Source organism: Struthio camelus, chromosome 1 (assembly GCF_040807025.1).
Source record: "Struthio camelus isolate bStrCam1 chromosome 1, bStrCam1.hap1, whole genome shotgun sequence".
NCBI lineage: Eukaryota > Metazoa > Chordata > Aves > Struthioniformes > Struthionidae > Struthio > Struthio camelus.
The window spans coordinates 121256991-121274270 of NC_090942.1; the positions used below are offsets into that span (position 1 = coordinate 121256991).

Genomic DNA, 17280 nt, shown 5'->3' on the forward strand with positions numbered 1-17280 from the left:
TTCCTCTTTCCCATTCCTCTATGGCCCATGCTTTTGTTTTTTGTTCTCCTCTATATGCCATAATGTGTTTCTGTGGCCTGTTCTATACTCAGCATTGTGCTTTTCAAATTTCCCTGATCTTGACATAAAATAGTTCCTACTCAAAACATTTCATCTATGAAGTTTTCTCCTTCCCAAATGTTGTGAAATGAAGCGCACTGTCTCACCAGATCAACCACTGCAAACCCGATGCTCTTACCCAGTTCTGTAAAAGCTATCATAAAGCCTTAATACATGCGTGTATTTTAAAGACTTCTGACACAAAAAAAGGGAAAGAGGAAAATGTGGGCATTAGGACCCCCCCATGATGCAAATATTTGTATGTTTGTTTAAGCAAATATACGCTAGCCTTTTATGGGATGAAAAACCCACATGAATCCAGGGTCAGCTCTCTCTTACTGGACAAATATTATTTAAAATAATCACTTTTAAGTTACACTGAAGGCAACCGCAGCAATAAGAAACATGAAGAAAATATTAGAAACAAGTATGAAAAAATTGCACAGTACAGAAAAGAAACTAGAGTTAAAAGTCACAAACAACTGAAACAGAAATACAAATATTTACATTAGAAAAAAGACTAAACAGATAAGTTGGGACTCGCTGACTGGAGATATCTAGTACTTTGCTTTACTGTTTACCTCTTCAAAATACATCTTCAGAGAAGTGGGAAGACTATCAGAGTTGTAACACTGCTGTGTATCTAAATTACCTACTTCTGGTGGATCACTCAAACAAAAATGGGCTTTTAAATCAAGATTTAGATTATTTCCTAACAGTGTTTGGATGATGAATCTATATAGCACCTTAATAGAGCTACTACATATTTTTCTCTATTTCTCATAATCTTTATTTCTTTTTTAGAAAAAAGTAATGAATGAAAATGATAATTTTGATTTGAAAGAATATCCTGATTCTAAAGATTAAATACAATGAGTAAGTTTTTATAAGGAAACATGAGTAGAAAACTCTGTCTCTCTCTTTTTATTGGTGCAATGGATGGCAGAAAATACTTAATAAAAATCAGAAGTTTTTTTTCGTCAGATGAGAATAAGATACTGGCAGCATAGGAAGGACCTGAACTGAAATTTCTTGTTTCTCTAAGATCCAAATTATCTTGAGAATTCCGACTTTAAAAAGGTCTTAATTCACTATTTAGTATGAAACAAATCAGATTGTTTTATACGTGGTAAAATATTTCGGGACTCATTTCTCAGCAGTCCACAGGTTTTGTTTGGGGGTCGAGCAGCACAGAATGCATCGGAAAGCAGGTGCCTTACAACCTGCCATTCCAGACGCTTGCAAGGAAATAGTCCCCCCTCGCTTTTTTTTTTTTTTTTTTGGCTGAAGTATATCTGTGTTAAAATATATCAGCGTTACAAACTCTTTGCTTTACTTTGAGAACCCGACCCCTCACTGCGTTTGCAGAAGCTGGGATCCGGCTTGCGGGTTGCACTGGTTACGGGGGGAAAGGAGAGGGGAAGGTGACCTCGCAGGGCTTTCCAAAGCCCCCTCCGGGCTGCTAGGTGAGTTTTCTGCGGGCAGTTTCCCTGCAACCACGGCGGATGCCTCTCCGCCGTGCTCAGAGAGGCGAGGGGACGGCGGCGGCTGCGGGGGACACCGGCGGCGCCTCGGGCAGCCGGACCGGCCGGGGAATAATCGCATTATTGACTCTTTTCTTTCTCCGCTTTCCCACCCGGGAAAATAGCGGAAGCTTGCGGGCGTGCTTCGGGGACAGCCGCGCGTGGTGGCACTTGCACGACAAGGGCGGACTGAGGAGGACCCAAAGGAGAAATCGCAGCCAGATTGCGAGACGTCGCTTATCTCCTTTCCCGGCGGGGCGGAGCGGCTCGCACGTCTATTTTCTACGGTAACTCTGCCTTCCAGGAGGAGAGCTTCCCCGGTAATTAGCAGCAGTTGTACTGTGCGTGGGTGACAGTATAATAATTAAGTTAAATGTGTGAATTTCGGAACTGACCCTGCCGATTTGTTCCTCTCTTTCCCCAGACTCATATATGCGTAAACAAGAAGACTCTGCAGACGTAATACAACTTTTCCCTCAAGCCGCCTTCTCAGCAGTATTTCCCAAAGCTTTGGGGAGCTAAACTGATTACCTTCTCCCTCTTTTTTCCTTCCCTCAGAAGCCATCAGAAAGACTCGGGTCTGCTCTCCTTTGGCGACGTTGTACTGGGGTGGTCGGGATCTAGCAGCGACCACGAAAGAAAACAGTACAAACTTCGCAGTTCCCGATCGCCAGGCTAACCCCGGGACTTCGGCGAGAGCTTAGGCTCACGCCTAGGCTCACGCCTCGGAGAGATGGATAACGACGATAATTACCTTTTCTCTCCGTCGTCGGAAGCAGAGCTGCATCAACGGCAGGAAAACCAGCGCATTCGGGAAGTTATCAATAGGCCAAAGCCAAAAAAGAAAAATGACCGGGGAGGGGACGGACGATTTTGACAGGAACCCAGGTAACGGGAGCCAGGCCGGGCAGAGGAGGGAAGCGCAGCAGCTCGCTCAGCTCGCCCGCCCGGAGCCGGGCCGCGGCTCCTCCAGCCCCGAGCCTGCCCGGCTCCCGCAGGGGAAGTCGGGGACTGCCTCCCCCGTGCTCTGCTGCAGTTTTACTTCGGCTATTTAAGCACACGTTTAAGGAGCGGGCTTCGGAGAGCAAGCCGCCTGTCAGCCTCCAGGGTGGCCCCCCCAAAGAGTCGAAACAGATAACAGGCGCCTAAGGTAGGCCTCGAGATGATAAATAAAGAATAATCAAAAAAAAAAAGAGAGAGAGAGAGAGAGAAAGGTCTGTTTTCCCCTCAAGAGCCCCTGCCAGCCAGGCGGAGGGCAAGGCCGGCTCTTCCGAGCAGGAGCTGCTCCGTCCCGCCGTGCCCTCGCCGGCGAGGCGGGCACCGGCGCCGGGAAGCAGCAGCGGGCGACATCGCCCCCGCCGTGCCGCCGCCGCCGGGGGGACCGGGGAACCGCATCCGTCCCGACACCGGCTGTGCCGGCATCCCGTCTCCGGGGCGGCCAAATTCTTCAGGTTTGGCTTTTTTTTTTTTTTTTTTTGCCTTCCTCAGCAGCGCCGCCGCTCGCTCCCGGAGCTATGAATGAGCCGAGGCGAGCGGCTGCGGCTGGAGCCCGGTGCCGGCCCCCGGTGCCCCCCGGGCAGCAGGGCTGCGGCCCCTGTGCCTGTGCCTGCCCGCTGCCCTCTGCCTCTGCCCTCGTCCCCGCGGCCGCAGACGTACCTTGAAGGCAATGGGCAGCGTCTTGTTGCAGCGCCAGTGCGTGGGCAGCACGGAGCAGAGGAAGTTGGGGCTGTCGGTGCGCACCAGCTCCCCGGGGTGGTCAGCCAGGACCTCCACCATGCTGCGGTCGGCGCTGCGCAGCTTACCCGCCAGGGCGCCGCTGTGCTCGGGGCCGGGCAGCGGCAGCGTCTCGGTCATCTTCCCCGGGCTCAGCGCGGTGGAGGGCGGTGTGAAGCGGCGGCTGGTGCTGGTATCTACGGGGATACGCATCACAACAAGCCTTTTGAGTGAAAGACCTCCACAGAGTTTTTACAGAGCAGCGAAACGAGCGTAACTCTTCAGCGGTCTGCTCTCTGGGGACCAACATAAACGGACACAGGCTGAGGACCCGGGGGAAACTCGTTTCTACGCCAGTCCCCAAAGTTAATTTTTGCTGAACGCGGCTGAGATAGCGAGCACGCCGAGACTTAACTCTTGGCTTCCTGGTGCTGCGGAATAGATCACGTTAATCCAATAATCGAAACAGTCTTCCGTGCGAGGTCTTACCGCGGCGCCTCTGCATTTAGTCTTTGGCGGCTACGAAAAGTTACCAGAGGGAAAGCTCCTTTCAAACTCCCCAGCACCGAGCACAATTTTATGCAAGTCAAATATACGGCGCGTTCAGAAACACATGCAAAACCCGGGCTTCCCAGAGAGTCAGTTTCCTATCAGTTTCTTCCGGATGAGTTCTCTAAAGTCCTCAAAAGAAAGCAAAATACATCAGCGTCTTCCATAGGCAAAAATCGCTCTTTAAGACGGTGAAATTCGGGTTCAGCCTTCCGAGAATGCGATACGTGGAGTAGATTTTCTGATCAAAGGTCAGCTGGCTATAACTATACATACGTACGTACACGCACACACACACGCACACAGATATATACTGTACTTCATAAAATATTTACAATAGAATCTGTAGAGAATTTAAACACAACAGGAATCCATTAATGTTCTCTGCAAGATTTTTTTTAAGCAGCCTTGAAAATCAGGTTCAGTAGTTTGGTTTGCATTGCGCTAAGAGTACTCATGTCATGACCTTTCAGTAATTCTTGCATACACACACACTCACACATACACGCACACAAGCTCAGTGCATGGCATTCAAGCTTTAAGTATCTTTGTATTTGCCTTTGGTATGCCGTCTTTCATAAATTTAAAGGAAGGTCGCAGCCGATCACAAGCTCTGAGGCTAAAAGGTCCACGTCTGAGAACTTGGGTTTTGGGATGTTGGTTAAATTGTGGGTTCTCTCTGTGGTTTTGTGTGTGCAACAGCGCTCTCTCTCACTCACGTTCTCCTCAGCAGTCAAATCAACAGTCTGCAACAACTTCGTAAGTCATTGCCAATTTTTTTTTTCAGTATCTGAGGCAGTCTTCCTCTAATTTCGGCCACAGGAACCGGCTGCTTAACAATGTTTTAACCACAGCAGGTGGAAGGCTGCTTTCGGAAACATGGCTTTTCTTTTTGTCGCTTCAAGTCAACGGGACCGATAAAGAAAAGCCGGCAAGGAAAGCCCACGCGCGCGCGCACACACACAGAGAAAACTAAAAACACCCAACTAACAACAACAACAACAACAACAACAAGGTTTAAAAAACCCACTAGTTTTGAACGACTGAAAGCTTTCCTTCCGAAAAAAAAAAAAAAAAAGAGTGGAGGAAGCTGCTAGCCTGCTAGCTAGAGAAAGGCAGAAAGAAACGAGGAAGCTTAATCATAATAATAATAAAAAAAAAAAGTTCCCAGCCAGGGTTAGAAGTTAACGTCTCCAGCCCAGACGACCGCTGAGAAAAAGCACGTTTCGACAGCACAGAAGTCTTGAGTCTTCACGTGAGCGCGGAGAGCTTCCTTGGCGGCTGTCCTCGGCCCGGCCCGGCGCTGCGCGGCGCTCCGGCTGCCTGCCGCTGCCGCTGCGCCCGGCTCTGCTACGCTGCGCTGCGCTGCGCTGCGCTGCGCTGAGCTCCGCGCCGCCCGGCTCCGCGCGGCCGCCGCCGGCGCCGTGAGTGGGGAGTGCCGGGGCAGGCGGCCGCGCTCGCAGCCAGAGCGCGGAGGAATGTCATTGCCTCGGCTCCTTTGCATACGGCGCGGCCGCGGGCCAATCAGAGCCCGCGCCGGGAGCGGCCCGGGCGCGGCCGCGGGCCAGGGGCTCCTGGAATTGGGCCCCGCCGCCACCGCCGCCGCCGCCGCCGCCGCCGCAGCTACTGTGCGGAGCGGGGCAGCCGCTGTCAGCGGGATGCCGCGGCCGCCGCACCGCGCCCTGTGCCGCTGCTCTCCGCCGCTGGCCGTGTGCGTGCTGCGCGGGGCTCCCCGCGTGCGCTTTGCCGGGCGATACCGCTACTATGAGCAGGAGGGCAAGTCCCCCCCGCCCTCTCCGCTCCGCCGCAGCGCTCCGCGGCAAGTTTGGCCTGCGCGTTACTCGCAGAGCAGCCCCCTCCCCCCCCCGCGCAGCGGAGCCTCCCCGCTCCTCACCCCGCTGGCCCGGCTGGTTTTAGGGCCGGTAAGCGGCCTGCCGCCGCCGGCCCCGCGGCCCCCTCAGCGCTGCCTGCGCCCCTGCGGGGCCGGCCGTTACCCTCCGCCCTCGGCTTCTTGTTGTAAAACGTGCGGGGCTTGCGGGGAGGGAGGGGTTGGTCGCCAACGGGACGGGTCCCTGCGTACTCCTGCCGGGCCGGCGCTGCTCGGGGTCCGCTCCGCGCAACTCCGCGGCCCTCGCCAGCCCCGAGCCCGCGGCCTCACCGCCGCCGGGCTGCGGCCGTTGGGCAGGCTGCGACCGTTGGCGCCCGCGTGCCGCCGCCGCCGGGGCGGCCTGGCGGCGGCTTCCACACCCACGGCGACTCCCCCCACCTCCCCCCGCTCCCGCCTCGGGGGACTAACGTGTGCCCCCGTTTCGGGGACGGGCCCGGGGGGTGGGGGGGAGCCGCCGGCGCGGTGGCCTGCCGCGGCGGCCCTGGCTGCCGCTGCGCCGCGGGGCCGGCAGAGGGGGCCCGCCGCCCGCCGTGGGCCGCGGCCGGCCGGCGGGCGGGCGGCGGGGCGGGGGCGGTGCGGTCAGCGGGGCCCGGTGCCTCCCGGCCCCCTGCGGCCGCCGGCGCGGTGCTTCTCCGCGGCGGCAGCGCGGGTGGAAGGGGGGGGGTGGAGGGCACCGGGGGCCGTTTGAGGCCGCCGCCTTTACACGACGCCGACGCGGCCGTGGGCGCCCGCGCTGCCCCCGCCGCAGCGCGGGCCCGCGTAAGGTGCGCGCTGCGCGCCGGCTAGAGCAGCGGGCGGGTTTGGGGAGGGAGGCGCGGTGCTGGGCGCGAAACGTCGACGATTCCGCGCGCTGCTCTAAGCCCGTCTTCCCTCGCACGGCTACTTTTCTCCATCGGCTGCTCCCTGTTGCACTCTTCCTCGTATGAAGTTATCCCGAATATAAATTATTACGGAGGCGTTTTCTTCTTTTTCCTTTCTTTCTTTCTTTCTTTTTTTTTTTAAGGACAAAATTATGCAGGCAAATGGCTGTTATAAACTACAGCTTAAAACCCATCTGGGGTATATTAGTAGGTGATAACGTTTTATAGGCATTGTAGAGATAAGAGGAGTTATTTTAGTGATGTACATGCATCTATGTACATCGCCTAAAATACCCGTACAGTATGTTTTTTTTGCTCAGTATCTCCTGTTTTAGCCAAGAGGTAGAGAGTATTTTGTATTTACAGTCATATGTTGAGCTGAATTTCACTCGCTACTTTTCACCCTTGCTTAATCCGAATTCCTTAATAGAAATACAAAATAAACCCGATCTATTACACACGTCAACAGGCAGAAAGATGCAAAATGCCACAATTTAACAGAAAGCGAGGAAAATATTACATAGTTGCAGTTTTCTGTAACTTAATGGCATTATCAACCCTGAAATGAACGATGTTAACCTAAACGAAAAGTGACGATTCGTATTTTTAACTGCGTAGAAACTTTGGAGCTTTTATGAAGGTGAGTTAAGAGAGTTAAGGAGTTAAGTAAGGGCAGGGTGGACAAAGAAAATATCGCAATGAGGATAACTTGATACAGATCGAGCAAGGTATTTTACATCCCTGTTAACTCTAACCACTTTATTTTTTGTAAGTTAATTCGATTTATCATCTTCTTTGTAACTTTATTTTTGCATGACAAAGAGAGGAACTCACACAGGAGTTTACTGTCCCCTTACTATATCCTGTGCAAATACTTTGGAAGGATAGGAGTTAATCAATTAAGCAGCTCGTAGGAATGTCAGTAATGAGGTGAAGTATGTAAATGATGCCGAAAATTTAAAGTTGACACTTCTTCTCAGGTGGCAAGTCTTTTTAGCTTTCCTAATGCTAAGATTTGCACTCGGACACTCAGTCTTTTGTGCAAGAATCCCTTTGAAGCAGGAGTCACAATTGTTATTTCTACCTTTACCAAGTCTCATGCAGCACTCCTTACATTTGTATTTTGACATCAATTTATTACAGCAGTAAACAAACCACAACTGAATCTCTATCTGCCATGCCTTACTTCTGTCGTGCAGGTTTACTAGACCACAAAGCACTGAGCTTTTTACATAATACAGTTAAAGCAAAAGCTTTGGAAATATGAGAGAGGGAGCAACAACTTCGGGGTAAATTTTAAACAGCCTAAATTGCATGGGGAGATTTAGACCCTGAACACAATGCAAGTTACCACTGCACATGCAAACACTCCCTGGCAAAACAGGCAAAAATAGACACTTGTTTGAAATGATCTGAATGTGTGTGGGGCCAGAGAAAACTTGCACAAGAAAGGCAGCAAAACATTTCGTTAAAGGGGAAAATATGCAGACCTTAAGAGAACTGGCATACATATAATATGAACACAAACGAAAAGAACTGGCTACAGACCCCGCTCTTGCCAACACTTAGAAACATGCCCAACCTCATTCTTAGTGGTGTTGCTGCTGAATGCAACAGAACTCTCTTTGGGGAATGCAATTATGCACTCGCTTAATTGTTTGGAGCATCTGGGCTTAACGTGGCATTATTCACTGGGTCAGCTCCTACCTCTCCCGCCTGAATTTATTTAATATCTGTATTAAGGCCCTCTTGAAGATGCTTATAATTGTGTGAGCGTGCTTTGCTTCTACTCGTGATGAATCAGTGGGTTAATGCCTGTGAATACAATTTGTAGGATCAGGCTTTTACATTGCCCCTGCACGTATTTATTGCATGGCAGTTACCATCATGGGTAATCCCACGGATTTACCTGAAAACAGTAGCTACAGTACATGATATACTAAATTATTTTTTGGCTTACTGGAATAATGAAACACTGCACAGAGAAAAACAGTATCCTCTAACTAAAAAAGGCAAGACTCTCCTGATTCCCGGCAGTGGTCTCTCAAACACAATGAAATATGAATATTTCATCCCAGCATGTAAAGCACATATATAATGCCATTGAGAATGAGATATGAGATGGCCAGTATAACTCAGGGGAAATTTGGCTCCATGGGCCAGGTCTGCACAGGTGTATGGTGTCCACCTTCCATCGATTTTAGGGAGGAGAAAGTGCTTAGACCTCTCCAGAGATCTTGTCTTTGATCTCTGGTAACTGATACCTGGCTGTATGCTCTGCTGCCACTCAGCTTATGCAAAGCAGAAGGGTTGTGGGGAAGGGTGAAATAACAGATATTCATTCAGTGCCTATAGTATGGTCATCTATTTACATTGTGACCCACGTTTACCACTGAAAAATTTCTCAGGGACTCTTCATCCTCTTTATGATGTCCAGGTGGTAACAGTGGTCAAAAGCCTGTCGCATTCTTCCTGGGCAGAAGATGTGAGTCTTTTTCTTTTCAAATATGGAAGAGCATCCATGCTCTTCTTACTAAAAATATTTTAGAGTGGGCAGGACCCCAGTTAGGAGGCTGTGGGAAGTGATTTGCTTGGGTAGTAGTTAGCAACCAAAAAGGCTGCACCTTTCTTTTTTGACTCTTAACAATTGGTGATGGTGAAGGCAAGAGAAAGGTGGGGGGAGACTTGGAGGACAAGTTTCAGCTGAGAGGTGAAACTGAATTTGCCTCCAGCTTTGCAGGCCTGCGTGCTGGCTGTCCAGAATTTTGCCAGGTGAAGGAATGAGTCAAAGCAAGAGATGGGGCAGAGCTCTGAGAAGACTGTTGATGGAGCGTGGTTCAGCTGACTTTTTCTACTGACATGGATATGCTCGCAATGCACAGCAACGCAGTACGCCCAGCCCTGTGAAAGTCAGAGCACCTCACCAGTACTACCACCCTTGAAGACGTTTTTCTGAGGCGCCATTCCTCCTCTTTTCTCAAGGGGGAGGTTTAATAATTATTATGAATTTACTGCACCAGCAGCTTGTGTTGATGCCTGGCCAGGCTGGCTCAGCTTTGCTGGGAGGTTTGTTATAGCCAAAGACCACGCTGGGCTCACTTCTGGTGCACACTTGCTCTTGAGTGTTTGTCGGTAAGCAGATGTGTGGTGTGTGCTTGCTGCTAGTGCCCAGACCCAAGGGCTACAGAGACAGGCAGAGGGCACAGGGCGTCCTTTTCCTCAGTCTACTTCACAAGGAGCATCCCCATCTGGCCCAAAAAATGCTCACTAGAATATTGCTGACGAGACAGTTTTACTCCTTGATCTTATTTGGCTGTTGATAAATTTGTGAGTAGGAGTGGGAAACTGTGTTAAAGTTTCCAATGCAAAAAGACCTTTTGGTGATTCGTCTTCCGTACGCTTCACATAACCTGCGGCCTAGACATGAGAAATTCATTACTTTGCAGTGAGATACAACTCATTTTGCCTTCCTCAAAATAAAAGCTGGTTACTTGGTGAAATGCTCCCAGATAAACAGAGGGAGGCTATTCTGAGGGGCAGTAGCAGGGTGGGGGCACATCTAGAGCTGAGGGAGCAACCAATCTCATTTTCCCAGTGCTCCAGTCCTAGAGAGAGCAACGGGTTTAGTCCTGGCCACGGTGTTATTGGCTATATATCAGTGAATGAGAGAGATTACAGAGAAGGGCAACTGCAGTGATTAAAGGTCTGGAAGGAACTACCTATAAGGAAAGATTAAAGGAATTAAATACGTACATATAATTTGGGCAAAAGGGAAGCCAAGGGGACAGCATGACTGCGGTTTACAAGTACATGAAAGACAACTATAAAGAGGAAGGGGAGGAACTGTTTTCATTAGTTAAAAATGATAAGACAAGAAATAACAGATGCCAACTGAAGTAAAACGAGTTCAGTTTTAAGAGCAGGGGCAACGTTGATCACAAGATCAAATAGGCAGGAGAATATGCTCCCAGGGAAGCTGCAGAATCAACATCGCTTGAACTTTTCAAGTCAGAGCTTGACAAGCACCTTGGAGGGGAAAGTTTAAGAAATAGTAGAAGTGAAGCCAAAAAGCATGGGATGCACTGCGTGACCTAGAAGCCCAAATGATTCTGAGGCCATTCTGGAGGGCTTTTAAAAACAGACACATGCAAATACTCAGAGCTTTTGGATGATTTCTTTCTCTGCACATTTCAAAATTAAAAGGAGGTGGGGGAAAAGGCTAAGTGAGGAAAATTAGTCATTTAATATGCTTCCACTGTGGCTAATCCCTAGAGGAGAAGCCAATTACCTGAAATACTTGGGAGTATGGGGTGGAGAGGGGAAGGGAAATTGTTGAAAAGCTGCCATCTGGTATAAGTACTTGCTGGTTTGGAGACTTAAAAAATATGCATTGTATGCCATTATGCTATGCTCATTACATGCCTAGATTAATGCAGATAACATCACCCACACCTAGTATTTTCTGTGGCATTTTATATACTTAGGTTCACATCATAACAACCTTCAGCACTAATTGTAACATTTGGGCTTTTGATCTCCTGCTCTGGTAGGAACACTACAGATGGCTTGTACCAGCAAATGGTGGTGGTGGTGGTGGGGATCCAGCTCCCTTTTGTTCCAGGACATTCAAAAGGAGCAGTAAATCTAACCCACCTGGCCAGCAGGGAATGGTTCTAGCATACAGAGGATTCTACACAGAATTAATATAACTATTTCATTCCTTCCTTCAGCCCCTTTGAGGGCAGGGACACGCCAGGGGAGAAGAAATTGTGGCTGTACTGCAGCTCAGCTAGCAGAACAGCTCTGAGTGCTCCCGACCGCTCAATTTATACTGGAAAAGCCCTGATGATATTTTGGTTTATGCTAGAAGCTGTGCAGGTCTGGGTCACCCTTGCGACCCAGACCCCGTTCCTGCAATTAGTGGAGGCTGGCCAGAGAGAGAATCAGCCTCTTGATTATACCCAATCTAGAAAAAAAAAAGTACTATAGCTGTGTGACATAAATATTGTTTTTCAGTAAAAATATCAGGGTTATCAAAACTTTGTACAAAAGCCTAAATCACTACTAACTTTGGCCCAAATTTGAATCAGTGACAGTAAGATAAAAAGCTTCTAAATTCCCAGATGGCCTTCCACAGTCCCTCTGACAGTTTACTTGAGCTCAACTTTAATCGTTCACATCAGCAAGATGTTGAGATGCAGTGAAACGCTGCATGCTCTGATCCTAATAAAAAGGAGCTTCTGACACCTTAAGAGAGAGGAAGAATGGTGGTTTCCAAAGAAGACTCCCTCTCTCCCAGGCTTGCCAGAAGGAAAGTTGTAGCGTTGCAACACTTTGACTTTGGAGCGGAGTTAAAAAGTAGGAAAAATAATGATGCTAACTGCTTCTTTTTCCTTCTTCCTACATTACTTTCACCATGTAGAATCTATGACAGACTAGAATGATGAAACAAGTAGTCACCAAGAAAACAGCAATATTATTCCTTGAATTACATTTGTGATGCTTGTGGCCATTGGTGATATTAATAGTGAAGGCATTGTGGGAAGGAATGATTTCTCTTTTCCTCCTGTCCCTCTCTCTCTCCTTGGTTCCTAGAGCTGGTCAAGGAGGATAGGGTAAATGCTGGTAGCTCCTTCTTTCCTTGTCCACATGGGAGAGCTCCACACAGTGAGTCTGCGCAGCATTTCCAGTAGTTACCCAGCAAGCTGGCAGCAAGGAGAGGACTGGGATGTCTTTCCCAGAAAGGTCACAGGAGGGCCTAGCAAGAGGCTATCGCAGCCTGAGCTTCAGCTATGATTTGAATGGATGAGAGAGAAACTGCTACTCAATCTTTAATCCATTTTGCTGCCTTAAAGACAGCAGCGCGTGGTGTGAAATAGAAGCAGCTTCCTTTGATATTTTTGCAGCTCTCCAGGAAACACAGGTAATAAGCTTGACATGTGAGTCTTAGCACTAATTACACTCACACTGATTAGAGATGATGTTCAGTGGGACAGACATTGCTGTCCTGACACAGAGAGTCCCCTCACTCAGCGATTAATAGGAAGCTACTCCTGGTGTGAATCTCGGTGTGATGAGGAGTAGTAAATCTCAGGCACCTTATTTATGTACAAGAAACACAGAAATTTGACCAGAAGCTGTTCCTTGCCCTAGACTGGGCTTCTTCCAGTATCTGTCTCAGAGGATAGGCCCTGGTTTCAGCTGCACGTGGCCATGCGAGTGCTCTCAGCCAGCAACTAAGCCAACCGCATATCAGTAAATATAAAGTATGCCCCTTACTGGCATACTTCATATTTATTCTTCCTCATATTTGTGATGAACACGCAACAACGCCTTCCTGCAGAAAAGGGTTTTGCTTCTGAGCTGTTCAGGAATCATGCTTGGGACTTTCACCACAACATCACTTGACTGAATTGAGGATGGAGGAAGAAAAAGCCTAACTGAAAGCAAAGGCGCTCTTAACCACGCTCAACACCACTAATGCATTCTCCCAGCCACAGATGAAGCCACAAGTTAATCTCATGAATTGTTTCTTCTCCACTTAACATTGCACCTGCGAGTGACTCCCCATGCGCTCAGCAGGTCTGAGCGTGGCTGTACTGGTGTCAGGCTCATATCAACACTCGTTCACCCAGGAGGGAGCAGCCTCACTATATGGGCTGTTTGATTAACTGGAAGACAATTGGACTAGTACTTCAAAAAGTCTCAGGGAGACACGTTTTCAGACTCTTCAGATATAGCCCTTTAATAGACATGAATAAGAACAGCAAATATACGGATAATTCTGAATATTTTTCAACGAACTGGTTAATAAGACAAATTCCAGCTAAAAAGCCCTATAATTCTAAGGTAGCACCAATATTTGCCATTAATATGCATGTAAGCTTCTGCTGAACTTCACCCAGTAAGATTTGTTTGCAGTCTTAGCCTGAGCATTTACTTAGGGGACAATAACCAGAGAAGAGTACAATTTGTAAAATTATAAATGTTCTTATCATTTGATAATAAGGATTTACCAGAAAAATATGGAGTAAGTGTGTGTACTGAAAGAGCTCTCCGTGTTAATGGTGTTTCAATAGCAGCAGCTCAGGACTGCATGTGGATGCAAGTTGTTATTTGCTTTTAGTAACCCTCTTGCAAATGGATCTGATGCTCTACTGGTCTAACTCAACCCTGGCAAAGCAACATCTGTGCCAATTAGCCTCCAGCGATGCCTATTTATACTAGATGAAACTCTGTCTTGGAATTTTTCTATGTATGTCTTTACTGGGTTCCCTTGGGGTTTGAAAATGACAAGCACAGCTAGATATATTGCCGTTAACTAAAATCTTACATGGTTAATTCCACAGTGGCACAAACAGAGGAAGCAGGAGGTCTGCAGGCCGGACTCTGTGTTCCTCTCAGAACATATGCTCCCAGGAGCCAAAAGACACCAAAATTATTCAGGAACTTTATTCTTTGTGTGATATTCTCCATAGCATGTAGATTTTCCCTGATTTTTGTTTTTGTTAGCTTAATGACAGGAATTATTTTCCAAATTGTTTCATTTCTTTTTCAGTGTCACTTTGTTCTGATCCTACAATTACAGTTTAACTCCATCCAACTGTTTTACCTAACCCCTTCGACAGTTCGACTATTTTAGGGTATGCTGAGGCTGATACAAATGTTTGCAGGAACCTTCTGTAACAGTTGTCTCTGGTTAAACTAGGACTTTTCAACTCCTTCACAGGATATTTAAGCTCTTCAGTGTTGCCCTTTCACAGAACAATAAAAGGATATTCTGATGGCACTGAATCTACCTCCCCAGAGCCCCAAGAATAACTTAAAACAGGTCCAGATACCCAAACACAACAATTCTGGAAATGGGCTCATTTTTAGAATGGGCTTCTTTTTTTTAGAAAAGCAGAGAAGACCTAAAGCTGCTTGCATCGCTCTCACTGAGACTAAAGAATTAGCTGTCTTTTCAGCATAATTTCTGTTTAAGCTGTGGTGATTTCTTCAGCTCTCAGTAGCCTAAATCCTTATTTAACTCTGATGTAAAGGTCTAATTAAAAAAGTAGCTTCCAGCAAAGGCATGTCAGTATATCTCTGCTCAGACTGATGAGACCATGCCAGTACACACTAGTCCATTTCTGATGCTGACCAAGTACTATGCCAAGATGTAACTCTGTGTGGGCACCTTCTGTAGGATATAGAAGGTTTACAGCATTTAGGCTGATAGGACAAAATGACTGTTCTTAATTCTCTCTTAAAGGAGAAGAAAGACAACCTTTCCAGTGGTAATGCCAGGGGAGATTGGGAGAGATTTCCTGGAGAAGCCTGGGGGCCTCCACTGCTGGAAGTCTTAAGAAGTGGTTGGACAGAGCTCTCTTGGTAATGGCACATGTGTGCTTGCTGTCAGTCCAGCGACTTGGGCAAAGGGACGGACAAGCAACATCTTGAGCTCCCTGCCCATCATGTGATTCTGTATTAGTATATTTAAATAAAAGCAAATGGCCAAGCTCCATCAGCTGGGGCAATGAAGTGGGAAATGCAGCTCCTTTTAGCGTTGAGGTTCCAGTTGAAGTCCAGACCAAGAGTGACTAGACTTGGACCTCTGGCACATTGACAGGAAGGAGAAATGGCCTCTATTCTTTAATCGCAGAAACCTTCCCTCTGGCAGTCACTAAAGGAGGCACCATGGCAGAGGCCACCTCTGAAATGTGGCTCAGCTGCTGGGTACGCAATGCTGGCTGCATGTCAGGATGTGGCATGAACCATCTCCCTCCACATGCTCTTTGGTTTCCGTACAAAGAAAACTTGGGTGTGAGTACACAGAGGGAGATGTACGGGATGCTTCAACAGGACCTGTGTAGTCTGTGTGGTAGAGGGAGCAAGTTTATAGGGTGCACTGGGTTAGGCAAAGAAGGAAAACCCCAGGACTGCCCTGCTGCAGCGCAACATCACTACTGGGGACTCCACAGATGGACCTGAAGCAGCAAGCATGACGAAAACTTGTATAGTGCTGTTGCTGGTTCAGAGGAAAAAGGTAAGATTTCCAGCACTGTCAGTCTGGCATCTCTCACGAACAGTAACTGGAATTAAAACACATGTAAATAATTGCAACAAAAGTGTTACTTTGTTTTAATGGAAATCATTGCTACTCCTCTTGGGTGGTTTTTTCTTAAGCATTTTTAATTTACCAGGTACGTCATCTATTGCCTTTGATCTCAGCCACAGATCTCCCCCAGGTCATAATAAGGTGCAACTTCATATCAAAGCCTCCACTCTCATCTGTCCAAGATGAGATCTATGCATAAGTGAAGGAGCAGAGTGTGGTCTTGGGAGAGAAAGGGCGAAGCTGAAATAACCCCAGTGAGGTGCTGAGAAATGTGCAGTGGCCGCCCAGCAGGGCAGGCAGGGGTGCCTTGGCACTCCAGGTAGAGGCTGGTCCTCCAAACAGCAGGAGACATGGCAATGCGATGGTGAATCAGGTCCCCTCTGCATGCCGGAGAGTAAACCTGCCCAGTTTTGCCCTTTTCTCTCGCTGCTGCCTCCTGTCCCTGGGCAACGTGGGGCCCAGGCCACAGCAGAGCTGTCCTCCAGTTTCCTGGAAGGGTCATGCACAGGGATAGCAATCTCACAGGGCTTAGCAAAACCTGAGCTATAAAGCCCTCTGTGGGCCCACTTCTCTGCTTACCAAATTCTAGCTGCAAGTTCTCTATTTGTGTCAGCATAAGTGAGAAGAAAAACTGTAATTCCAGACTTCTAACTTTAGGGTCTTGCCCTGAAATATACCCTAAGCTTATAGAATACTTAAGAGCGGAACATTTTCTTTCCAAGGCAGCAAGTCATAATGAAAGGCTCCTTAAAAACCAATTACAGTAGCAACTGTGCATCGTTTAAAAGGAAATGTGCTACAGAGTGAACAAAGCTTAACAAGATTAGCTTAAGAACGTATCCCTCTACTGCTTTCCATTTACAGATGTTGTACATGACACCAGTGGCACAATAGGCTGTCTATAAATTAGCAAGTTTATTTTAAAGACAACAAAATATTTTAATCTGCTTTTCCTCATCATTTGCACAACGATGAAATTAGGGATTGTAACTACTTTAGCTTTACCTTTGTTAGGTAACAGACATACGTAGCAATATGTTCAAGCCTTTCTTAGCCAATACAGACCATTCTTGCGTGATTTTTAGATGTAAATTGTACAAAGTATACAGGGCAGGAATTATCACCGCTAAACGAAACCTACACAGCACAATATTAAAAAAGGTAGTTGCTCATGTGGTTTATACTCTACACAGCATCTATCATGATATCCATATATAATTCTGTTTATCTATGGTATCAAAGGGAGTTTTCTTTGGTGTTCTAGAGAACAAGGATTTTGTGCATCTGTTAAAAATAGAATCTAAATGTAGCAAATGTTTCTTACTTGACCATTTCATTAGAGCTTTCTCTCTATATAGTCATTATAGCATGCACAAACACCAACCACAGCTTATAATGCTGCCTCCTAAACATATTCCTCCCCTCACTCTGTAATTTGCTTCATGTTCCATGATCTTGGATTAAGATACGCATTTCTTGGATTCTGCAAAAAAGATAACCACCAAGAATGCCAGTACTTTACAAAGTAGAATGTATTCCTCAGATATC

General features: G+C 47.6%; 1 protein-coding gene and 1 long non-coding RNA gene across 7 annotated transcripts in view; one reads left to right on the forward strand and one right to left on the reverse strand.

The window, feature by feature from the left end:
* The window catches only part of RUNX1 (RUNX family transcription factor 1), a 176732-nt gene that overhangs the window by 74930 nt on the left and 84522 nt on the right, over positions 1-17280 (reverse strand). For all 6 annotated transcript variants that reach the window (XM_068913360.1, XM_068913369.1, XM_068913379.1 and 3 more), the window contains one exon: positions 3279-3532. In XM_068913360.1, the coding sequence (XP_068769461.1) occupies positions 3279-3532 (254 nt within the window). The remainder of the gene's footprint in view (positions 1-3278; positions 3533-17280) is intronic.
* On the forward strand, positions 1205-2383 carry LOC104139441 (uncharacterized). Its single transcript, XR_693107.2, has 3 exons — positions 1205-1942; positions 2047-2081; positions 2181-2383. It is a non-coding gene; the product is annotated as an uncharacterized lncRNA (long non-coding RNA).